The 25639-nt window shown below is 43.1% G+C and overlaps 1 protein-coding gene across 2 annotated transcripts; it reads left to right on the top strand.

The window, feature by feature from the left end:
* The first annotated feature begins 287 nt into the window (after positions 1-287).
* LDLRAD4 (low density lipoprotein receptor class A domain containing 4) lies at positions 288-24459 on the top strand. Of its 2 annotated transcripts, none has more exons than XM_080611345.1 (4): positions 288-357; positions 4068-4222; positions 13532-13585; positions 14887-24459. In XM_080611345.1, the coding sequence occupies exons 2-4, from the start codon at positions 4118-4120 to the stop codon at positions 15427-15429; spliced, it is 702 nt and encodes a 233-aa protein (XP_080467471.1). In that variant the 5' UTR covers positions 288-357; positions 4068-4117; the 3' UTR covers positions 15430-24459. The 2 variants fall into 2 exon arrangements, with proteins under 2 accessions (XP_080467471.1, XP_080467470.1); XM_080611344.1 differs by lacking the exon at positions 288-357 and adding an exon at positions 752-965.
* The last annotated feature ends 1180 nt before the right edge of the window (positions 24460-25639 follow it).

Below are 25639 nucleotides of genomic sequence, written 5' to 3'. Positions count from 1 at the left end.
CGGCCCGCGGGGGTTTTGACAGCCCGCTGCTGTCGCTGGCTGTGTACCTGAGGCGCGGGCCGGCGGGAGGTTTCCTTGCCGGTGCCTCCCCAGGTTAGCGGGGACGGCACGGGCTCGGTCTGCGCGGTTACAAGCAACGGAGGCTGCTTTGCTACTTCCCGACCCTCACCCCGGCTCTTCGGCCGGGACCGGCGGCTGGGGCGGGGCGCGGACACGTGCGGGCGGGGGGTAGTGGTGGGTGGGCGGTGCCGGAGGCGGCGGCGCAGGCGCGTCGGCCGGGTCAGGCGGAAGAGCTGGGGCGCCCCGAGCGCCCGCCGGGTCGGGCCGGGCTTAAAGAGCGGTGGGGCGGTGGCGCGGGTAAGCTACATTACGCATATCCCTCTGGCTCTGGCGGGCTGTCGCGGGGTTCTCCGTGTCCTTTTTTATTTGCTCTCGCCTGTTATTTATTTTAATTATTTTTATTTTTAATCGTTCATCTCGCCCGGGCGGAGCGCGGCGGGACTCCTCCGTCAGCGGCGCGAAGGCGGCTCTCGTGTCTGTCCGTGCGCGCACACGCGGAGTGGGGGTGGAACGAGAGTAGCCGGTGCTAGCCCCGGTCCGGCCCTGCTCGCTCGCCCGCCCGCAGCCGCCTCACAGCGCGCCGCCCGCTGCCGGCAGCACTTGGTAGTCGGTAGCGCCGGGGCTGGGCCCTGCGGTGCGCTGGGGAGAGGGACGGGTGGACAGGCAGGAGACCGTCTCGTCTGTCTGCCTGTCTGTGAGTCAGTCAGCCCGGGCTGAGCGGGCGGTCCGTGAACGGTGTTTCCCTCGCTGGATGGAGCTCGGGGCCGCCGGTGATGCGGTGCCCGCCGCTGGGGTTGGCGGAGCGGCCTGAGCCCCCCCTCCGCTGGAGGCGAGCATGTCTAGTGAGCGGCTTAACAGGACCGTGGTGACGGATGCGCGGTTAAAAGACCTGTTGTTGGAAAGAGGTACCCGCTCGTTCGTCCGGCGTGCCTGCGCGGTGGGGCTGCTGCCAACTCCGGCCCAGGGCTACCGGGACGACACCCGGTAACTTACAGCCCAGCCTGCTGAGAGAGCGCTCCCTGCAGAGCAGTCTCCCTGGGGCTCCGGGCGGGACGGGGGTCCTGTCTGCTCGGGAGGGTTCGGGTGACGGTGAGGGCACTTCTGTGGCTGTTGGTAGAGTTATAAATCGTTTCTTTTTTTATATACTTCTTTGCGAAGGTGTTTTCATGCAATATATAGCGGTCTCTTTGGTTTTGTGCGTTTGCCATAAAGAAATATTCTCCTGGGGCGAAAAAAAGTGTTCTAAATATTATTTTCTGTGTGTGAAGAAGCAGGTGTGAGTGTGACAGAGATTTGGGGAGGTAAAAACATACGATTTCTCTTCCCAAAGCTTCCCCACCCCCCCACCTCTTTCCCAGTTAATTTAGAGGAAAAGCGGGGAGGAGGAGGAGATGTCTGTTAGAAGGGTGGTAGTGAGAGCCCTTTGCACTTAGCAGCAGGGCAGGAGGTGAGCCGGCGGCTGGCGTGACCCCAGTTTGTGACAGTAGCTGTCAGAGACTTTTCAGATTGCTTCGAGCAGTGCCAGTAAATAGAGGTTGTTGCTGCGCTTCTGTCTTTGCTTTTCCTGTTAATAACCTAATGAGTAGCAGGAGGGCTGGTCAGGAGGAAGGGGAGATTAAAAATTACTTTCCTTTTTCCTTTCCCCGTGCTTTTTAGTGGGGAAAATGCACTTGAACGTCAGTAGGATGTTTTGTTGTTTAACTGGAAAATCCTCTGTGCTCACACCTATGTGCCATGATTTTAATTTTCTTTATAGCAGTGTTTTAGTGAAACTGTTCCAAGGGATTACCCACTCGCAGTCACTTATTTCAAAAGGAGAGATACTGTCCCCTGCCACTGAAATGCTGGGGCCGTGATAAATTTAGAAGACTCTGCCCTTGGCAGATAGAGAAGTAACATGTCATTCCAGTGATCTCTGCATTCTAGGAAAGCCTAAATCAACATTGCTTGTTTAGCATGTTGCCCTTTAGCAACAGTCTCTCAATTTCCAGTCTAAAGTATTACATGGACTCTCCCAAAAAAAGTTTTAGGTAAAGAAGCCCTTTAGTGCTCAGTAGCTGCAAAATGTTAATTGCAGCAGTTGTCAGCTGTGTCAAGTCTGTATTCTGTGCTTCTGAGCCAAGGAAAAATTACTTAAACTTTGCTTTGGTGGGTTTGTTTTTTAATTATTTCTGTGCTTTCTGCTTTTTGATCTGTTGGTGTGGATGTCATTAGCTTCCAGTGATGCAAGAGAGAGAGGGGGGGGAAAAGAGCTATCACTGCACTGCATGTGGGGTTGATAGCAAAGGCAGGGCAAAGCACTGACTAATCGAATGTTTTGAAAATGCTGGTGACCTTAATGATGAGTGTATGGTACCTAACAGCAAAGAGAAATTAAATGATAGATGTATTTTTGCCCTTTACTTTCTCCTTAGCCTTAAAAAAGGTTTAGTTTATTTCTGAGACGATTGCAGAGCCTCAGTACTTAGGTAGTGGTGTCCCTGTGCCCACTGGTAACTTGTGACAAACAGCTGGACCTCTGTAACAGCCTCCAGTGGACACCTGCACACTGCAGTGCCCGTAGCATGAGGTTTTGTTCACAAGAGATCTTAGAATAATGGAACAGCCTTGTGTTTCTTTTAGTTCTACTGCAGGTCACTTTGGACTTTTATATGTGAACGTGTTTTCCTAGCTCAGCTTCATAGCTGTGTTCATGTAAGTGTACTGCTGTTACATAGAAGGCTGAGGATGACTGCAGCTGAAAGAGATGAGGGGAGAGGGGAGCTTATTTTCTCCAATATTTGCTTTGTCTCTTTATATTTTGTTATCTTTCTTTCCTCATCTGCTTTTAAAAAACAAATTTAATACTGGTTCCCTCAGTTCCTGTTTCGGTGCCCAAAAGTAGTGATGTTCTTGGAAAATGCTGAAACTGAGCAACTTGTGCTGCTACTTTGCTTTTTCTACCAGCCTAGCAACCAAAGGTGACTTCCCGTTTACTGGGGTTGTCTTTCAAGATGAGAGCATCCTCTGTGAGCAATGCAGTTTCCATAGAAATATCATCAACTGTGTAGCTCCAAAGGGCAATTTCTCCACTTACATTGCTTGTGCTTGCTGCTCCTGTATAGCAGAAGGGGTGCAAGAGTGACTCATTTCTAAATATACTTAATATTTATGGTATAGGCAGGACTTCTGATAAGGTAATAGCCTCTGATGTTCATTGTAATTGTCTCTTGCACCAGCCAGGGTCCAGGTTTCATTTTAACCGTAGTTGAACATACCTTATTTAAAGTACCAGTTCTCTTCTAATTTTTACCTGAATGGGAATTTCCTAGAAAAGTTTATTTCACTCTAGCTGGAGAGAAGTGAGTAATTGAAAAAGACATTGCATGTAGATTCAATAGGAAAAAACCTTGTGCTCCACTTGATTTAAGTAGCTTTCGTGCTGTTTGGCTGATTAAAAAAAATTAAGTTTAGTTTACTATATACAGTGGCCTGATTTCTTTCTGCATGGCCTCTGCTTTGAAGCACCTGGAGGCCTCTGGACTCTATCGGCATTGCAGGTGGCTATTAAATTAGAGTGAGTTTCATATGTGGTGTTCTTTGTTGGTTTTTTTTTTTTTTTTTTTTGGGTTTTTTAGTTTTTTTTGTTGTTGTTGTTGTGTTTTTTTTTTTTTTTGTTCTGTCCCTGTCCCCCCCCCCTTGAAACTGTTGTATTATCCAGAAGGCTTTTCTGAAGTGTTTCTGCTGAAGAGTTTATTATCTGTAAAGGCTGCAGAGAAGGATCACCAAGAAGTTCCTTAGCTGTCACCTGCAGCCACTCATACTGATTGACTGGCACTGGCCGAAAATGAGACAATTTTCATATGTTTTAGAGCAGTGTGCTTCACAAAACTTTGTGAAGTGAACAGCAGTAACATCCTGCTCCAGATCAGTCTTGAGGAAATACTGAGGGTTTTTCAAATTACTGTTTTGATGAGTAACATTCTGTGTGTGATTGACATTTTCTTTTTTTTTTTCCTTGGTTTTAGCTGAACTGGAGTTTGTTCAAATCATCATCATAATTGTGGTTATAACTGTTATGGTGGTAGTGATCATCTGCTTGTTGAACCATTACAAACTCTCAACACGCTCCTTTATCAACCGACAGAGCCAAAGCAGAAGACAGGAAGAAACTCTGCAAACGGTGAGTATGAGCCCTTTGTACCAAGTTCCTTCTTGTGCTGTATGGTCTGCAGCACAGCCTCCTGAGGAGCTCTGGTACAGGCAACTGTTGGGAAAACTTCTAATGTCACATTATAATACTTTCTGTAGTTTGGTCATTTACTACTGAGGTGGTATTTTTCAGCAGGAAAAGAGACCCTGAAATAAATTCAAGGTACACTGTCTTATTTTTAGACCCTTCTGTTTTATGTAGCCTCTTTTCATTTTGCTTTTGGAGGCTCATATGTGACATCCTGTTTGCTGCTGTTATAATTTGAAGGGGAGTGGGAGAGGGAATTAATGGTGGTTGCCTGAGGTACGAAGATTTTAAATACACATTGTGACTTTTCATATACTTTCTAATATTAGTTTTATTAGTACTACTGTTTTGTGAAGCTACAATAACTGTTTGCTGGATCCAAACTGGCTGAGTAAGGGCCCAGGAAAATATAGTGGGTTTTTTTCAGCCAGACAGTAAGAAAATACTAGGAAAATGATCCCTCCAAGGATGTGGAGTGGTTAAGATGTGTTGTTACAGAGCCAAAGGCTTAAGACCAAATCTCAGTTGAGACTTAAACCTGTGTTTAGTCAAGCTAACAGTAAATGGGCATGTGACTTTCCTTGTCAGTAACCCAGGAGTTTAGTGGGTGGGATGCACTGCTCCCATGTGAGGGTTAACCCCAAGGGTGTTCCTGACCTTGGAACGTACCTCCAAAGCCGTGGATGTTGCAGGGAGGTCCTTTTTTCTGATGTGCTTTTTGAGGTCCTTGAAGTGATGCCTTTGGCCTCTTTGCTGGCTGTGATGGCCAATGGGCCATTTGTGAGGGGAGGCTTTTGATGCATTAAATTCGTGGCAACAACTCTGGGTTCACAGTTTAATTTCATTTCACCATCAAAAAAATTGTCTGATTGTAACTGAAAGGTGTGGGTCCCATAATGGCTTACACCAGTTGCAAGTCCACACAATCTCACCTTTCTGTCACAGTCCCGTTTCCTCCTCATTTGTGCTCCTTAGGAAGTTGCTAAGATCATGTTGTGAGGCCTCGGGAGCAATCTGGCTGAACACTAATTGCCTTTTTTTTCAGTTAGATTTCAGCCAGATCAGGGAGCAAAGTGCTGGGGCAGGGGAGGGAGTGCGGGCAGGCGAGGCAGTGCTGGCAGGGGAGGAGCCAGGGGTGTTGGAGCCAAGGCTGGACCCCTGGCAATTGGCAGCTCCCTCCTAAAAACCAGCTATAAAATGTGATGAATGCAGGGCTCCCAAAGCATCACCTGCACCCTTTTGCTGCAGTTGAGCAGCTCTTATGTCAGAGACTGCACAGAGAGAAAAGGAACTCAAGGGTAGGTTGCCTCATTTCCTAGTGCTTTGGTAGAGCAGGAATTTTTAGCTCTAATTTGGTTACAGATGAAACTGGAACTTGTCAAACCTTAACCTTGTGGACTTCAGGGCTGGAAAAATTGCATAGATTAATTTGAATGGTGCTTTGAAATGGACACTGTAATTAAAGAACCACACTACTGTCTGAAAAATGTTAGCTGTAATTGCTACAAGTACCTAAAATAATTTGAGAGAAAGGAAGTGCATTTTCATCTTCGAATCTTTTAAAACTGCAGTAAGCTGTCAAATGAGTGAAGTAATCCATTATTTCCTTTGTATGGTTCGTTAGTATTGTCTGTCATCAGACCAAGTTGCGCCTTTTCTCTTGGACACAGGGAAGGAAACATCTTCTTGTGAAGAACATGCAGTTTGGCAGTAGGGACTTAAGAGCTCCTTCAGTGTCCAGAATTGCTCTTTATTAATTTTTAAAACACTGACTGAGTTTCAGTTTGATGGTGTCATTGTTAAGTAATGATAATCATAGCCATGTGAGCACTTCATGGGAATTGATTATTGGCTGGCAGTAACTAGTTACTAATCCTTCCAAAAACTCTGGTGTAGGTTTGTCATCAGTATTACTCATGTGGATTTTTGATAAACTGAAGCTGTTCTTAAAAGGTCATGTTTGTGGGGAACAGGACTTCAGAGGTTTCTGAGGTTAGATGTCAAATATATTTGAATTTTATTTTGTCTCGGATGTTAAAGGAAATTCTGATAGAAACTGATTGTGCACTACTTGCAGTGCAGACCTTAAAAGCAGTGTGTGGTGCATGAGGGTAGAAAAACGAAAGCATTTGCTCTGTCATGTGAAACCGTAAAGGATCAGTCTGCTCTCACTGTCCAGGGTGGCATGAGGCAAGTAGTGTGAGCGGTAAGGTTCAGGTTAGAGTATACACTTTAAAAATATATTTCTATTTTAACCAGGCAGGCCTTGTTCTGTGTGCAAATGCAATCGATAAATAGGTTCTCTTCCAAGGCAATTTTTTTTTTTTTTAATGGTATATAGAGTCTGAAAACAGATTTAAATGTTTATTAACTACTAAGGTCTGAAGAAAAAATTCTGACTCAGGCCTTCTGCTGGAGGAGAAACAGTGAATGGAAATAGAGGAAATTCAGCCCTATTTCTTAAAGCGGTAAAGCAAATTAATTGACTGTTGGCTAGTTTCTGTATTGAACTATGGAGTGAGCCCCCCTTCACATAACTGGGGTAGCAGAAGTGTATCAAGATACAGAACAATACCTTTCCTGTTCAGATGGGCCTTTTTTTTGTCCTTTTGTTACCTTCAATTTTCCTTCAAGCCTGTCCTATTTCTAGATTATAAAGCCTTCCAACAGCTGAGCTGTGGCTGAATTACACAGATTTCTGGCCTCATAAAGACCAACTATTGAACAGATGATATCTCTTATTCTGGTTCTTCTAGAAAGTGCAATATAAATGAACAGATAAATTAGCTACTGCCTTTATTGCCAACCTCACACCTGTAAAACACATTGAGTCAGGCCTGCAAAATAATGAAATAAAAAGTATTTGTGTGTTCTTTGTCTGGGTCAACTTCCTTTATGTTAAACCCAACCAACCAATCAAAAAAACCCCAGCCAACAACAAAAAAAAAGCCTAGAAATTGAAATTCTTATTGTCTTCCAAGTCCAGAAATTTGGGTATTAGAAAGAAGATATCACTGCATTCACAAGTGCTTCTTGTGAACTTAATGTGCTTCTCATGGCCCTAAATTCGTTCATTCTCCCAACCCTGGTGGCTGCTGTCCATCTTTTTCACCTATAAAGTGGGTATTGAAGGAGCACTGAACACTTGGAATGCCCCAGGCTCACTCCTGGCAGCAAAGTCCGTGCCAGTCATCACAGAAGATGCTCGCCCTGACCAGCCTCTCAGCACCAAAGGCAGTGTTGCTGCTAGGGCTAGTCAGCTTGCATTAGGACCTGCCTTGGCAGTGTCCATCTAGAATGCCAAGTTGTAGGAGCACAGCTGGAAAAATACTGCCCTGTTTCCTGGAACAGCTATTTCAGAATAAAAGGGTGTAATGTCAGGAGGGTGTCAGAAAATACGCAATAATATTGACAACTCCAGGGATTTGTTTGTGATTTCGAATGTTAGTCTTGCCTCTTGGCCTTCTAAATTATTCCCTACTGGTGTTGGCATTATTCCTTCTGTTCCTTGCTGGCATCCCTGGGCCACTTACTCTCATTTTCTACTGAAATGTGCAGAAGAAAGAAAATCCCACTGGGAATGAGAACCCAGGGGCAAATATGAGAGCTGTAGACCACCCTGATTTTCAAAATCTTCCTTTGGTGCCAGACATTGGTCAGCAAGAGCTGGATGTGCACTGTGTTCTCCCACTGTCTGCATGAGAGATATGGGCTTACCTTTCCACAGGGAGTGCTGCCAGGAGGGAGAGTGTGTGCTGGCTGCTGGTCTTTGAAGTCTACCACAATAAAGCCGGAGCACCTTTAATAAGGGCAGGATTGTCTAGGAAATCTAGAGTTAGGACTAGAAGCGAGGAATGCCAGCTTTGGGTGGCTCCTCAGTGTGTCTCCTTGGGCAACTTGCTTCATCTCCAGACAAAGGAGGAAGGATAATAGTACTTATTTCCTTCACTGGGATGAAATTAAGATTACTTAAAGTAGTAAAGTGCTGTGAAGTTGAGGAAATAAAACTTTTAAAGCATTAAGTAAGAGAAATAATTGCTTTAAGTGTAGGGAGGTGCGCTACATGTGAGAAGTTTGGCACTCTCCATAATTACATCTGTAATACTTCTCCTTGTTACCGTATACTGCTATGCCAGACATTGTAACCTTTCCTTCCCTTGGGGAAACACAGCTTTTAAAGGAAGGAGTGGTCCTGCTGGAATACTTGTCATTCTGTTGAGGACAGCACAGTAGTTTGGCTGGGGAAATGTTGCATCTTCAGAGCTGCGGTGGTCTGCATCACCTGGGAACAGGCAGGGAGGAATAAGCCCGTGTGCCTTCCCAGAACATTTTGAGCAAGCCACTGTTTTAATGTGGTGTAAGGTACCACCTAGGGCCAAAATCAGAAACTACACTGCCATCTGAAACACTTCATTTGCAAAAGAGGTGTGTATATTTTTGTGTGTGCGTATATGTACACATATAAAAAATAATAAAATAAAAATCTGAGTATAATTGAAGAGAGGGACCTTCTTAAACTTTCTAGTGAAATCTTTCCAGGTGAAAACCTGACTTCTATTTCTCAGGAAATAAAATTTCAGACAGAGTTCGAATTCTCAGAAACTTGGTAGTGTATTGAAAACCAAAAATCTCCTTAAGAGTCAGTAAAAAAAAAAAAAAAAAAAGTTTGGATTATATGAGGTTGTTGTGGTTTAACCCCAGCTGGTAACGAGGCACCACACTGCTGCTTGCTTCCAGCAGGATGGGGGAGAGAATCAGGATGGTGAAAGTGAGGAAACTTGTGTGTTGAGATAAAGACAGTTCAATTGGTAAAGCAAACCTCTGCATGCAAGCAAAGCAATCCGACGAATTCATTCATTATGCCCCGTGATCGGGTAAGTGTTCAGCCATCCTCAGCAAACTTGGGGACTGGGAACAAGCTGTGTTCCTCCCAGCCTGTTCACCAGTGGTGCAATGCAAGGAGCAGAAAAGGCCTTGACTCTGTGTAAGCACTGATGAAAACATCCCTGCATTATCAACGCTACTTACAGCACTAATCCAGAATGTAGTCCGATGTTAGCTACTATGAAGAAAATTAACTCTATCTCAGCCAAAACCAGCACAGGGATGTTTTTCTTTATTACAGTTTGAGGAATTTTTCTTACTGAGCATAATTTTTTACCTGTAACTTACCCTCAGTTAAAAGTTCTTCTTCCTGCCTGCTGTCTGTCAATATGCTGATGATCAGCTGAGGTAGTTGGATGATACTATATGCTTCAGGAAGCACTGTGTTTAAAAATGCCCTCAAAAAGTCATCTTTCTAAACTGTTTAATTCTAGAGGCTGTAAACCTTTGTAAAATACAAATTAGGCAAATTATGTTAGGTTTATCCAGTCTCCTAAGCTCTAAATATTGAACTAAATAATCACTATAAGATAATTCACCATAGGATAATTACGTAATCACCCAGCTGGATTTATTAAATGATGCTGTTATTTCAAAACCTAATCACAAAATTAATTTCTGTAAATTATTGTGAAACTCAGCAATGGCAAAGGTCAGCAAAAGACATAGCTAGATCCCTAAGATTTTTCCTGCTTTGTAGGAGCTAGGATTTACCATGGAAATGATTTCTTTTTAATTCCCAAAACCTAACACTGTTAAATACAGTATAGGGAATTAATGTATAAGCTTTTTCTTCCTGTTACTCTTAAGTACTGAAGCACATGCCTGAAGACCCTTAGCCTCTTTAAGAAGGGGCGGGTTGAAGTGGTTAGCTATTGAAAACCTGTAAGAAGCAGGTAAATTTTATATTGTTCACAAAAAAAAAAAACAAAACCAGGTAAATTGCATTTCCTCAGGTTCAACCTTGATTACCCATATCTGAGAACCACTTGCACAAATCCCTGGGTGTTGTGTGTGAGGGGGGCATCAAGCAGGTCTGCCAGCACTGGATTTGCTAGCTGGGAAGTTCCTTTTGGCACAATGCTATGCAGTGGGGTTCCCGGGGCTGCAAGCTTGTGCGAGGCCTGGCAGCTAGTCAGTCATGGTGCTGAGCTCTGTTGCCTGTGCCTGGCTTTGTCTTGCTCACAGGGTGAGAAGTGGGATGAGAAGTCACTGAGTGAAAAGAAGTTCAAAGTAGTTTTTTATCATTAGGCTGAGCTGCCCTAGTAATTTGAATAGTAAAAAAAGAGGAACAGTGTAAGGGAATATGAATGCAAATGCTGTCAGTTCTTACCTGATTTTCACAGATCTGAGCACAGGGAAATATTTTAGCTGTCAAACAGAGGTCAGTGAGTAGAGGGACAGGAGAGAGCAAGAAATAATGCTTTTCATCAATGTAAGTCAACCCACATTGTTCATGGCAGTCCCAGCATGTTATTTCTTACATCTGGGAGAACGGGAGGAGGGGGAAGGTATGGGTATATTTCCCTTCTGCAACATTGAGGTTTTCCCTTTCTTCTCATCTAAACCCCTTGCTATGACACCAAGAACAGTGGGGTAGGTAGGCACCAACCCTTGTATCTATCCAGTGCATGTTTTTATTTGTCCTTGCAGGTCACTGTATAGTAAGTTCAGGACCTAGAAGGGGGACTCCTGCAGAGCTGAATGCAGGAAACCTAGTAGTCTGCTCTCTACTTTGCTTTCTCCTTGCCTGTCTCGCTGTCAATTTTAAGACTGGCTCATGCACTACGTAAGAGTGTAGTGCCTTTTCCTACATTGGGCGAGTTAGTCTGGGCTTATTCCAGTCATGATGAGAATCCTGTACTGTGGTACTGAACCAACCACGTATGCATGGCAAGGTTGGTCTGCTTGTGGTGTGTGAGCCTAGTATTTTCCAAATGTGGGCATGCTGAGCATATGCTACCCAGCCATCTGCTTGTATTGTTCCTCTGGCTCCTGGGATAGAGATCTTCCTGGGGGCTGGCTGCTGCCAAATGATTTATTCAGCCCACTGCTCTCTCCAGAAGAAACATTAGGGAAGTGAGTACCTACAGGTGGGCTGTAGAACACACTGTCACAGAGGCCATGTTATCACACATCCTTGTGTCTTAAGGATCTCACAGCCTTGGAGTTCAGGGGCGTCCCAAACTGTCTATCTCTTCAAGCAGTTAGCCCACAACAGGGAGAGCCTTGGGCTCCTTTGGTCTCATTGTCTTGGTCCAACTCTCTCAGCTATCTGGTTGCACTAGATGGGGTCCCTGTAGCAACTGCAGTGCCTCTAGGCAGGGTCTTTCACTGTGCTGGGCATCAACATCTACTGTTGATGCCTGGTACAGTGATGGGCATCTTCACTCTTGTAGCAAGTCATTTCTGTTAGGCATTGCTGGTACCAGGTCTGTGTGCCTAGGCTAAGTGTGCAGGTCCTGCTCCCATCTCAGCACAAGGAGTTTTTCTCCATGTGTTGCACCATGTCCCCCAGCTATTCTTACTCTCCTGCCTTAGGGCCCTAGGATGGGAGTCCTTGATTCTGCTTCCACCATCAGGGCGTTGAAGTAATGTGAATGGGATTGAATTCCTTCCTGGTTTGTGCCATTGGTTTTGTCTTTTTTCCTCTCTTCTGAGCCTGAATACATTAAAGATGAGACTAAGAGAGCTGCAGTAAGCATAAAGCTGTCGTACTTTTCAAGCCATCACTTGGGAATCTGCTGTTGCGCTGTGTATGGCATGTAGTTTGTGAGCAGTTAGTTGAGCGCGTTAGCTTTGACTAACATGTTTTACTTAAGAATTACAACAGGCTTGGAGCCTGCTGGGCAGCTGCTGATAACCTGCTTGTCTTTAAGTGTGCAAATATATCCTCAGATATTTCAAAATACTCACCTGGGTGATGGAAGGGTGGAAAGAAAGGTGTGTACAAGATATGTGTATACATGTATGCATACAGTTATACAGTTACAATTTCTTCTATTGACAAAACCTTATATAGGCACTGAAATACATGAATCTAAGCAAGATTTGTCTTTTGCATCAGGCTGTTGCAAATGGGGATACTTGCAAAGGGATGTTGTGGATAGTGGTAACTGTCAGCCTCTCTCTCTCTGCTCTCTAAAGCTACAGAAGAGAAGTGATTGACCAGCTTTGTTATTTGAAGCATTTCCCTTAACAGCTGAATCCTGTGGGAGATTCCTCTTAAAGCAGCTTTGCTCTGCAGTGGACTCTCCTGACAAGATCACAGACAGCTTTTGGTCTCTGAGTGTCATGATGAACATCTAGTTAGGTCTATTTTTACATCTGAAATATGCTGAAAGATGCTATGGTGAGAAGCAGCAGTACAGGAAGATTTGAAAGTAGTCTATACAGGGTGATGCTTTTGGGGACAGTATGCATTTTCCTTCCTGTTCCTGAACTTTCTTGTGTCTATAAAAGCATAAAACTTGAATTAGCACCAAGAAAATAGTCATGACCACACAATGTTTTTTCTCTTTTTGCAGCAGAACTGAAGTGCTTTTCCATATATCTGCTCTGATGTGTTCTTTTCAGCTTCAAAATTTTCCAGTGACATAAATCCATTGCGATTATTACTGCTACTCTAAAGAATTAATTGAGAAGAAAAATAATGATAAACTTTAAGCCATTTTTCCTTATTGGCAGGTTGTTCTTCACCCTTTTATTCTGCCCTAAGTGCTGGTACAGTCTTTCCAGGCATGAGAGAGAAAATACTTTGGCCTGAGAAGGTGTTAGGGGAAGTGGTTGAAGAGGGAGGGAAACTGGTGGCTGAAACCTCAAGCTGGTCAACTACTATTTATGGTAGGAATCAGGGAACTGACAGTTTTGACCAGACTATACCTGGGCTGTCACTTCGCTGACATTACAGATGCCAGGTTTTGTTGCAAACTGTTTTGCCTCTGGTCTGTAATTGGGATCCTGGCTGCTGGTCAGCTTCATTGAACCTGCTTATGTGGCCTTGTCATAGGTGAGAGGTGGCGGGTGCCCGCTCAACACACAAGTGCTTAAGTTTCTCCTGTCATCGCTGCATGTTGCTGCGCTCATGGCTGCAACTGGCTTGTTAGGTCCTTACAGCCTGTGAGGCTGCGTGCTGTGGATGGTGCCTTGGCACTTGTAAAACAGATCAAGCTTTATTTACTTGGGTGCAGAGCAGCTGTTTGCTCTAGTTTTAGAGAGAAACTGGTGGGATGTTTCTTGTTTATTGCCTCTCTTTAGGTGGAGACAGCCAGTCCATAGGAGCTGACTGCCTGTAGCAGTTGTGGTATTAAGGCAGGATGGTGATTCGATCTATTAATTTTTCCTCTTTTGTTTTGTTCTGCTTTCCAGGAAGGGTGCTTGTGGCCTTCAGAAAGCTCGGTTTCACGCCAGGGTGCTTCAGAGGTACAGATTTCTTATCATCTTCACCAATGTGCTTTCCTCATTACTGTAATACATATTTTGTTCCTTTCAGAAACATCAATATATTTAGTAAATAAAGCTTTTTTGGTGTAGATCAAGAGCAGGTGTCAGGTGGACATCTGAACCTGCCTTAACTCCCATTCCATAAATGCCTAAGGCTTTTCATTAAAAGAACAGAATTCTGCCTACTTGGCATCTCATCTCCGTCATCACCTCCCTGTATCATAGTAGGCATTCACAGGTAAGTGGTAGAGGTGTGTCTGTCTCTCTCATGCAGTGGCTCAGTGATTGAGTATTCAATGGAAGCTGGGAGACCAGTTTATCTTCTCCCTGAATTTTTCTTGGATTTACTACACATATCCTATCACCAGTGTCTCCCATCTTCTAGCTAGCACAGATCCCTGATGTGTGTGGTAATTTGTGGGTGTATTGCTCTGAGTGGTGCAGCTCTCCTGTGATAAACAGCAGACTTCCTGATTGGTTGGCCCTGCATCCGTAAAGGTCAGGGACTAAAGATCCTGTGTGGATCCAGACATGAGAAGAGCAGTTTGAAAGATCTGAATCTAAGAAGCTGATGTGTCTGTCTAGATCTGGGATGGATCAAGTGAGGAGCAGTAGCTCCTTATGGAGTATCTTGAACTCTTCCTTTTGTAAAGCTGGACCTTCTCCAGGGCTTGGTATGCCAGGGAGATTTTTTGCACTCTCAATGCAGCAGCTTCGTAGGCCCTCCCTGGAGGCTGAATTCTGGCTGAGAACTGAGGGGAAGAAGGACACCTGATATACTCTGATGGTCAAGGTGTGAGATATGCTGGGCCTTTATAAAATGTACTAAAATGACCATCTGAATTCTTTGGTCGTGCAGGGTATTACGTTTACTGTGAGTGGGAGAGGGAGGTTCAGACTGCAGCTGAAATTCAGCATTGGGACATTTTTGTACAACTAGTCAATTGTCAAGACTAGAGAGAATGTGTTTCCGATGTTCAGAAACAGAATCATTTTCTCTTGGCTGTGCATGTTTTAATGTCAGATGGAGCTGTGTTGTGTCTCCATTTTCCTTCATGAAGCTCTTCTCAAGTATCAGGTGTTAGATCCTTCCTGTAACTCCTACCTCTTATTTTCATGTGCATGCATGTGGGAGCACGTGTGCACAGGATCTGCTGGGCTTAATCTCTAAGATAAATGTCAAAGAGAAGCATTTTGCATTTTGCCAGCTCTTGGCTGATATGGAGCACCTGCAGTGCTTTGCTCAGATGTGGAGTCACGTGTGTCTCTTCCCATTTCAGATCATGTATGCTCCAAGGTCCAGGGACAGGTTTACTGCCCCATCTTTTATGCAGCGGGACCGTTTCAGTCGTTTCCAGCCCACTTACCCTTACATGCAGCATGAGATTGACCTTCCTCCGACCATCTCCCTCTCTGATGGAGAAGAGCCGCCGCCGTACCAAGGCCCATGCACCCTGCAGCTCCGGGACCCAGAACAGCAGATGGAGCTCAACCGGGAATCCGTCAGGGCACCACCCAACCGAACCATTTTTGATAGCGACTTGATAGACATCTCCATGTACAATGGGGGCCCCTGCCCACCAAGCAGCAATTCGGGCATAAGTGCAACCAACTATAGCAGTAATGGAAGGATGGAAGGACCACCCCCGACGTACAGCGAGGTCATGGGGCATTACCCAGGCTCCTCTTTTTTCCATCACCAGCACAGCAACGTGCCTCCTTCCTCACAGAGGGGGAGCAGACTTCAGTTTCAGCAGAACAATTCAGAGAGCACAATAGTCCCCAGCAAAGGCCAAGACCGGAAACCAGGAAACCTGGTCTAAAAGTTACTTGTAAGCCCAGGTGCATTTGAACTGAAGACAAGCGTTTGAAGCAGGGCGGTGGAGGAAGATACCCCCATGCTCCGGTGCACAATGTTGTTGCGTTTCACGTGGTACAACTTAGTAAAACCAAACGTGCAAACCAGTTCTTTGTTTCTGATTCCTTTCAGGGGAATTGCATGCAAAGCAGATTGAAAGAAACACAAACTTCCATTCAGTTTGTCTATGAGCAGTGTTTCAGGGGAGAGGGGGGGATATATTATTTTTTCTTAAGAAACTATTTCAATTATTTAATTCTAAAAGTTAACTTAGCACAGAAATGAGGCTTGTACAGCCTGTTTTATACTCACTGAATGGCAGAAGGAAGAAGGTGGTTTTGCTAGCGAAACGGGGGAAGAATTGGCCAGTTTGCTTTTTTTTTTCTCCCTGGGTGTGGATTTTTTTTAAAATATGAAACAGACTTCCTGGTTTGTGTGCCAAGGTATAAAGTTGAGAACTTAGATGAATGCAAGGAATTAATTTGTGTTGTGATAAATGTGTTTTAAAAAGTTGCACTATCTTAATGTTTAAAACAAAATATATAAGAGGGAACTGTTTTATGTGAAGTTCTTCTATATGTTGTCTTTTCACCTGTGGAATAATGATAGAGCCTCAGAATTAATCTGGAGGAGTTTCCCCCCTCCCCCTGGGTTTGCTAGAAAGAGGGGACAGGACTTAGCTTAACATCTCTTGACTTTTACAAATCAAGAAATACAGGGACACTTGTCTTTGCAATAAATTGCATTCAGATAACAGTGCATCAATGAAGTGTCTTGGAGACTTTTGGATGGAAGAAGGCAAATACGAAATCCCAGCGTTTTCCATCACTTCAGGTTTAGCTGTTTTGCAGTGTAGACTGTTTCCTAAATGGCAAAACAAAATCCCAGATGTGTTACTTTGCATTGATTCTAACTAAGAGCTGCCGTTCTTTTCCTTTTCATAATACGGTATTGCCAGTACTTGCAGTTTTAGAGATTTTTGTCCTCACTGTAGCCTGAAATGTATTTAGTCACATATCATGACATTATGCAATAAATTGTTTAAAAATGCAGGGTGGGTTTTTCCCCCCTGTGATGCTGTTGAAATACGTGAGACTCCATTGTGCTTTTTGCTCTCCATTTCATCCTTTGGATACTGAAGTTCAGTCCTGGAGATCCATCCTGTTGAAGGGAAGGGGCCTTGGTAGCTGTAACTGCAGTTTCCGCAGCAGTACCGAGAGCACTTACGACAGCGGCACTGGCTTCTGCAGCATCCCTGGCTCTGACGTGGGAGCACTGGTTACTCTCACTGCAAACCGTTTTGCTCTGGGCCCTTTTGCGGAAACCCTTCTTGCTCGGTGCATGTCATCTGGCTGACACCAGCAGGACTCTGCTCACGGCTAAAGATGACTCATGTATTAATGAAGTGTCTGTAAGCCCTAGGTTTGCCATGCTGGTCTTAAGAGTAGTTGGAAAACGTTACCTGCTTGTGAAGTGGCAAGTGGAGTATCTCCTCCTTGGCTGTTCTGTGCAGAGAGGCACATGCAGCACTGGAAGGCAGTTGACAAATGGTGATAGTGGCATCACAAGCACATGAAAAAGCACAACTTGCACTTAAAATGCATTTTGGAAATGGACTTAAAGTAAGAACCGTTAGAGTCTTAGCTTGGATAGTTTCTAATATATATGTGTATGGGTGCGTCACAGACCTTTTCACTTCAAGATCTTTTACTTTTTTCTATTTTCTTAAGCCTTGTGGTTGGTTTGGGGCAGCAGCCGAGTGCCCCGAGGGCTGTGGAGAGGAGTGCCGTGCCCTAGCGCCTGGTCCCGTGGCTGGAGGCTGGATTTCTGCAGGACTTCTGTACACTGGGGGCTCTGATAACTGAAGTGCATCTTTGATCTATGCAGAGTTTTAATGCCAAAACAGTGTGCGTGTCTGTGTGTGTGTTTCGTGGACCTCAGTGTAGATTATTTTCTTCATAAAGTAATTTGGTTTTAGTCTAGTTTAGAAAATGTTTGTGTAAGTTTTAGTCTGAATATGCAGCCTCATTTGTATCTGTAATTGTGGTTTTATTTTTGTCTGAGTCATGCTGGTAATGCAGAGTAAAGCTGCCTTTTAATTTATGTGTTATTTGAAGGGAGGGAGAGAGAGATTGTATGATGGGATTCGCTTTGTTGGTTTTTTTTTTTCCACTCAGACCCACAGGACAGATGTTTAGAAGGTGACTAGGTGGCTGTCTGTCAGCTAGAGCGCTCATCACGTCTGCTTCCTGGGAATAAAAGCTGTGAAATCAGACTTTTCCAAGCAACCTGTGTGCATAGTTCTTAGTTAAAAAACAAAGCAAAACAAAACAGCAGTCCACAGGTTAACAGGAGACAAAACCAGCAAGTGTTGGTTTTGGTCTTCAGTGACTTTTGTTGTCCTTAAGCCAGAGAGTGTGTGTGCCCACACAGATACTGTGCTCTTCCCCAAATGAGAATTATTTAGCTGAGAAGCCTTCAGGCGACAGCAGCTGGAACTCAGTTGTTGTGGCGGAGCACACCTGGACTTGGACCTGTTGAGTACCAACATTTCCCCATCTCAGTCAAGTAAGCTTTGAAGTTGCCTTCAAAGTCACCTCTTGAGAACATGCTTTTTCTTTGAAGACAGTCCTTTCCTTTTTTTGCCATCTCTGCATGCCAGTGGATTTATGCACTTCCCACTGCCATTGTCCGGTATGATGCATGCGATGTTGTTTCTTGACTGAGGAAATTTTTCTTTGCATGGAAAACATAACCTGTTCCAGCTTTGTAGAAAAGATTTGTGTAAAAAGGACTTAGTATTTGTTCACCTAATGGTTGTCTTTTCTCCTGCATCTTTGCCTTCTCATCGTGTTCTGCTGTCCAAAGCTAATATACAGCCAGTATATCTGCCAGCTCTGAAACTGTAGTCACCTGTTGCTTGCTCTAGGTGAGCTTGAAATCTGCTATTTTTGTCGTGGGGCCTCTTATAGGACTAAATATGGTATTTTCTGATGAATATTGGTGATCTCTGGTAGAAGTGCTATTGATAGTATAACATTGCAACAGTGTGTGTTTGTCTACTTTTGTTGCAGTAAGAGAGAACATGCCCCTGCTAACAGAACAAAATAGTAAAAGAAGGAATATCAGAATTAGATAGCACTATCAGTTTTTACAAGCTTAGAAATCGGCGTTCTCTGGAGATAGGTAATTCTGTGAAGTATTTATGGAAAACTCCCTTGGAAAATATCCAGGATTAATAAACTGTATTGCATAGCCACTGAGATGAAGCTTTATAAATTATGAGAGATTTCTGCAGACATTGTAGAGTTAATCGTGTAGATTATATCTCCATACTGGTGTTCTGGTGTATGTGTTTCCTACACCAGACCCAGATATACATGTGTGGAGTTTTCTGTGTGATGGATAATATTAACTTGAATTGTAGTTGGATCTCTTGACCTTTGCCCAGTAACCCAGCTTCCCAAAATTCAGTCTAGTAATGTCCCTGTGATGTGACTTCATTACAGCATGTTTTTTCCTTGTAAATGTGAACACTCAGAGGCATGCCCCATGTACAAGGTCTTGATGGCTAGTGAGGAAGGCATTTAGGTTCCTGGAGTCATGGAATCTGCAGGAACCATGAGTCAAGCTGTACTTCATTTGGCTTTTATTATTAGTTATATATACTTCTCTCACTGATTTGTCCCAGCTGGAAGCTGCTGCTGTTATTCCAGATCTCTGAATTTTTGTGTTGCTTCTGAAAGAGTGCGCTTTCTTTGCAATAGGGAAGAAAGCCTTGTCCTGATGGAGAGTTCTGTGCATAGGCTGTCTGGAACAGCACTATCTGAAGTGGTCATTTCTAACCCTGCCAGGTAGTAAGGTACTGGACCTTAAAACTGATGCTCTGATCTAGAAGGAATGCTTGAATGGTTGGAAAAGATGGATTACTAACCTTTCTCTGACTTTGAGCCCTGAATGCTCATGGTAACTAGGGTAAATCTGATTTCATAGGCAAAGAGAAAGAAAATAGTATGCAGGTGAAAATAGATTATGCTCCAGAATTGTTCTCTGCTTTTGTTTTTCTTTTGTTTCCTTCCCCCAAGGATAAACAACAGCCTTGTTGGTACATTTGAAGGCATTCAGGATTATTCACAAGTTCTCTCTGGTCATTACCATTAAGTCATGTGCATGCACACTTGAGTGTATGCATACCAACATGTAAACTTGTGTCTGTGTTACCCCTTGATTATCTAGATGCTAGTTATTCCATAATCACATTTCAGAAGTGCTAAATGGCTGTATATTGTGCTCTCAGGAACAGGTCATTTGTCAAACAACTGGAGGCATGAGGAATATTTGCTTTTCAGTCCCGTAAATGTCAAGGCCCTGTTTTTATCAGTAGGGTTGTTCCTTGCTGCACAAATTCTTGTCTGTTTGTGCTTGTGCATCTTCCATCCAGCAGCTCTCTCCTTTTGGGTGAGCTCTGAAAAGGCCTCATGCTTTTGGGACAAACCTAATGTTGACCTCATGTATTGATGCACAGGAAGGAAGTGTACTTCATGTACTCTACATGTCTGAAGCATGTATTTTCAAACCTAAGTGATGCTGAGAACCAAGGGATCCATTTCTGCAGTGGGTTCAAATGAAGGCTGGCTTGTGATTACATCTTTGCTTTTTAGATGAAGGCTGTTGCAGATAATTTAATTACACATTATCTGGTCTTGCCCCACACTCTGTTGTCTGCGTGCCAACCAGTGCAGTTACAACCTTTCTCCTCAAGTAGCCCCAGATGTGTCAGTCGTTTAAATCCCTGGAAAGAGGCACTGTTACTGAATTGTCTGAGACCTGTTGAGGCCTTTTAGAGCATGGAAAAATCCTTTGTGAGGACATGTTGAACTTAGAGGTTTCCTGTCTGAAGACTCTGTGTGTTTTGTTAGGATATTGAAGTTTAAAGTTTCAAGAGAGAGTGGCCCAACTGCAGATGGTTGGTAAGGTTGGGTTTTTAATCCTTAGTGTATTGTTTGCTTGTCTGTGCTCATTAATCAGGAGCTTAAACTACCTTTTGATCCACCTCTGATTGCCATTGCTATGCTGGCAAATGCCCTACTGGGCACACTTGCACTAGCAAAATAGAGTGATTTTCTTGGTACAGCTCCACCTGGGGAGTTAGCAGGAGTTGTACCGTTAAACACCAGACCCGCACTGTCTCTTCCCAGCAAACTCAGTTTCGATGGAGTGCTTTACCACACTTGTAAGTACTGCAGACATGCAGTGGCGGAGTGTTTCCTTGAAATCACAACTAGTTGTGTTACATGTTTCAGGGCTGCTAATGCCGTTCTTGTAACCACTTTCTACATGTCTCCTGCTTTTGAAAGGGAAAACCAAGAATGATTTTGTATTGAGAAGTGTTGCAAACTCTCCTGGTTCTTCTTCTCCCTTGCTGTAGTTTCTTCCAGTTTTAGACTGAACACAAGCAACCTGGGTATTGCTAGCACCGCTTTCCTGCTAGAAAAGAGCATACCTTTTTGTGTTGGTTATTGATAAAGAAGCAAGTAACCTATATTCTTTCCCCTTACCTCTGACAGCCGTGTGATTTACTGGCAGAGGTGACTGTCATTTCTTTGCTATATTGCTGTTGCTGTTGTTGCTACTGCTGTTTTAAATGGTTTGGTGTGTGAGCTTTCTGAAGCAACGTGGTGTGTGCAGGATCTCATGGGTGATGAAGCTGTCTCTTCTTCCTTTCTCTCCTCGGTTTGTGCTCATCTGTCTGCCATGGTAGGTTTATTAATGATATATGTCCATATTAGCTATAATTTTGAGGAGGTTTGCATGTCAGTAGTTTGTAAGCAACTAAGGTGCCTCATGTACAGGTCTGAGCAGATAGGAATCCCCTTGCACTCTAGAGGGCCTGATCCAAAGCCTGGTGAAGTTGGTAGGAAGGCTCTTGCTGACTTCAGGGGGCTTTGGGTCAGGCCTTATGCTCCCACCTTTGTTGTGCCTCACTTAAAATGGTGCTTTTTCAGTTGTCTGTCTTTTTTTCTAGTTCTTGGTTGATTTTTTTTTTCTTTGTATGGTGCTGTGTATAACTTGAATATATTATGCACATATCCTACCCAATGGGTAGAACAAACAAACATACAAAACAAATAGATGTTGTTAATACTGTAAGATAATGTACAGATAATACCAATTTTAACGCAAAAGAAGAAGAAAAAAAAGGCATAGACTTTGTGAATGCCAACTTCTATGCTTGGTCCTTTTTTGTAAGAAAATTTGCAAATGGATGCATACAAATGACAAAAAGTCTATGTATTTTATTTTCCTATTAAATATCAATATAATACCGTAAAGGAAAAAGTTTGAACAAATCCTTTTTGACTAACCTGTGTGTAGTGATTGGTCATTTGATGCATCTTTGCTGTGAAGATTTGTTCTTTGTTTTTTAAATGTGTTACTTTAAGGAAAAGAAAAAAACCCCACAAAACAGACAAAACCTCCACAGCTTTAACCTTGCAACTAGATGCTTCTTGAACTGGTTGTTGCCTCGCTATTGCTGAGTTGACCAGTGTTAGTTACTGCTTCTCCAGCAGATACATTATTTATTACTATCCCGGATTACTTTTTTAAAGACAAAAACCCTTAGAAATGGTCTAAAACCTTTTGATTCTTTTTAACCACATCCTAGATTTGAAGTGAAGCTCAGACAAGTGGGAACTGACCCAAACCATCCCTGCAAAATCAAAACTAGGCCAACAAGAGGTTTGTGACAACAGCCAGCCCCTGCTCTATGCCCAGTGTTGGTACATGATCCTGCCACTCCAAACTCTCTTCAGGCTTGGTGTGTAGCTGGGGTTCGCTGATGACCTGTGCAGTTGCAGGGTGCAGGCCTTAAGGGTAGACAAGCAAAGCCACAGTTGGTAGCAAGCTGAAGGCAGGGTTTGAGTGTGAACTTTGAGTTGGCAGCGCTGCTGCTGTGTTGGCCTCTGACAGCAATGGCTTAACCTGGGTTTGTATTTGGGATTAGGGAGAAATGCCTAAACCTGTTCAGACCCAACACAGGAAGTGGTGTGGGAAGCGACCCAACACCTGAGCTTTCTGCCAGGCTCCTCAGCAGTTTGGTTCTCTACCGGCATCTCCATGCGTTGGGCTGTCCATCCCTGCTTGCTCCTTGGTAAAGCAAAAACCTCAGGAAAACTCAACATGAAGTTCTAGTGCAGAGACTTGCAGATGCTGCTCTTATTTTTCTAAACTGTTTGTGCTAACTATCCCAGGACGGTAGGTGATGTAAAAGTTTATCGGTCCGAGACAGACTAGTCCTCTCACAGATAGATACCGACTCATCTTTCATAGATACTCGTGTCTAGATGTAGGTTTTTTATACTTGTCTGGCTTTAGCCACAGATGTAAGGTAGCAGCGTGTTGGGATACGTTTGAGATGGCGTTTTTGTTTGTTTTTTCAGATGACTAGCTAAAAGCTATGCTAAAACTCAGGGGGCCTTGTCTGGAGCCCAGTGAAGTCAGTGGTGAGGCTTCCTCCGGTTTGAGTGGGCTTTCAATCCAGCCCGTCATGCTTGAGGATGGTGCCTTGGAGCACAGTCTGTCATGACTTCTCTGTTGACCTGAAACTTCAGCTACACATTTGTCTGTAAATACCTTTATAAAAGCCCTCACAGGAGTCCTGTATCTGAATGTTGATCATGGTTGTTTTGGGTTTCTTTTGATTTAAAGAAGTGTGTTAAGTCTGTATCGTCTTCTATGGCCAGTTCTGCATCATCAAGCCCTTACAGGTAGCTTTTGTCCATCCCTCTGTATATTGAGCTCTTTTATCAGCAAGCATGTACCATAGGGAAATATGCATATTTCATGACTGTCACTTGTTAACTCATTTATTGTTTGTCAGGGCATAGAGAGTTTTGGAAGTATGCCTTGTCTGGCCACCTTCACGTTTCTGTTTGCACTGCAGTACCACTTCTGTGCATGAAGGAAGGAAAACCAGAAAAACCCAGGCCTTGACTAGGAAGACTCTGTACAGAGCAGACCTCCTGCTGGAGGAATCTAGGGTAGGATTTATCGTCACAAAACTTGCATATTGAGTGGACCAAACATGAACATGTCTCCTTTCAGAGGCACTAATTTGCTTTGAAGCTGCAGTGGAAAGAGCAGACTATCTATTAAGTGTATTCACAGCTGTGTTCACGCTTTTCCGTTTGCCACAAAGCACAGCAGACAGCCAAGATTTTAAAAGAAGAATAAGCAGAAGTTATGAGAGCCTCAGGCATCATAGACCTGGACAACAACAATAATAATGATAAATTCACTTTAATATTCTTTAACAAAGCTTTTCTACTTATAGTACAAGGACTACATAAGCGATGATAGGGGTTTTATCTTTGTATAGCTACCAACTGCCCAATGCTGCTGTGCTCAGAGCATTTCATGATGGTGTGTACACCGGTCAGGCTGTTACACTTAAAATTAACCATCAAATGCCTGTTCTTAGGGTATTGACCCTTTCTTTGTTGTTTCTTGCTAGTTATTTTACAGTGTAAAATGCTTTATTGCTGTATGGATTTTTTTGTATTTCCGACATTGTGGCTTTCGAGATCACATTTTCAACGCATCTCTTATTTTTGTCCATCTTGTTTCAAGCTATTCTGAATTGTGTACAGCACTATCAACAATATTTAATCTTTCTTTTAAATTTTATCGTTGTAAAAACAAAGCTATTAAAACCAGTAAAGTCTTTTTACAACTGTATTGGAATTTCTCAATAGCTGTTCATGTGATGCTATGACAAACCTGGCTTGCTTTGATTTTTAAAAAACAATTTATTTTCCTTTTAACACAATTAATTTGTTGCTTATTTTCCACTGTAACTCCCAGTTATATACAGGAAAAGATTTCAACTGTTGTGTATCTATCTGACTCTTTTAATTGAGCAAATGGTGATGTCCTAGTTTTTAGACCTAAGGTCTGTTTATTGCAATACTTTTAAAAGAAGATGTTGCTCTAAGTGCTGTTGTTAGTTTTAAATACAGATTTTATGCTTGTTCTTAATATGCTGTGGTTAAACCATGGCACAAAATTATTAAAAATCATGAAATGCATTTGTCTGCTGTTGAATTTGTTTTCTCTTTGAAGTGAAAAAAACCAATCCCAAACCCAAGAAACAAGAGGTGAAAGACCAGAGTGCCCTTCTGTGGAACAGCTACTTGTCTTTTTCTCTCACTGGTTTGCTGATGGCAAGCAGGTAGTTGGTCAGTAAGGAATCAGAGGGTGGACTCAATCCTTGAAGGACGTGGGGAGGGCTCTGGGAAGCAGAGGTCTGATGAGGATTTTACATCCTTGTTGTGACCCTCAACCTTTGGTGATCAATACTGGGATGAGTTCAGGTGTTTCTGCCCTACCCCTCTGCTGTAGCAGGAGGCAGCTGTGTCAGAGCCTTTGCCACTTGAAGTTAAGTCTAGGTACTTAATCTAAGCCACTGAAGATTGATGTGGGATTGTTACCTTAAAGGAATTGAAATCACATTTAAAGGCCTGGGTTGGTGACTGCCACTGGCCCATCAGTGCTGACTGACCAGCTCGGGGATAAGCAGTGGCCCCAAATCACTGAGTTGCAAAAACCAGCTAGAAAACTAAGACAAGATACTGCTCATGGGAGGGGGAAGCACAACCTGGTTTAAGAAACCTGGGGTGTGCTTTGATCAGTGCTTAAAACAAAAGAGCAGTTGTGGTCCAGTGGGGCGGGGGGTAGAGGGATGATACAGTTAGTAAGAAACTACACAAAAGGGTACCATGAAAGACAGTTGTCTTTGGTAATACAGATCTTTGCAAGGTAGGTCAAAACTATCCCTGGCTGGTACCTGTCACTTTGCTATACTAAAGCTTTACAGAACTAGGACTTTACAGAACAAGAACTTCTTTTCACAAAGCAACTAATTTCTGTTTATTGTAAGTATAAAATGATGCTTTATTGAGCATTATTATAAATTATATATTATATAAACTATATATATAATATATATAATTATATTTTATATATTATATAATATATAATATATAAATAATATTATAATATCTTATATATATTTTATATATAATATATAAATATATAAAATACATAAATTATAATTTATATTATATATAATTATATATTATATATTATATTTATATATAAATATAAATAATATA

Source organism: Psittacula echo, assembly GCF_963264785.1.
Source record: "Psittacula echo genome assembly, chromosome: 2".
NCBI lineage: Eukaryota > Metazoa > Chordata > Aves > Psittaciformes > Psittacidae > Psittacula > Psittacula echo.
The sequence above is the reverse complement of the archived record's forward strand: the minus strand, read 5'-3'. Positions and strand labels throughout refer to the sequence as shown.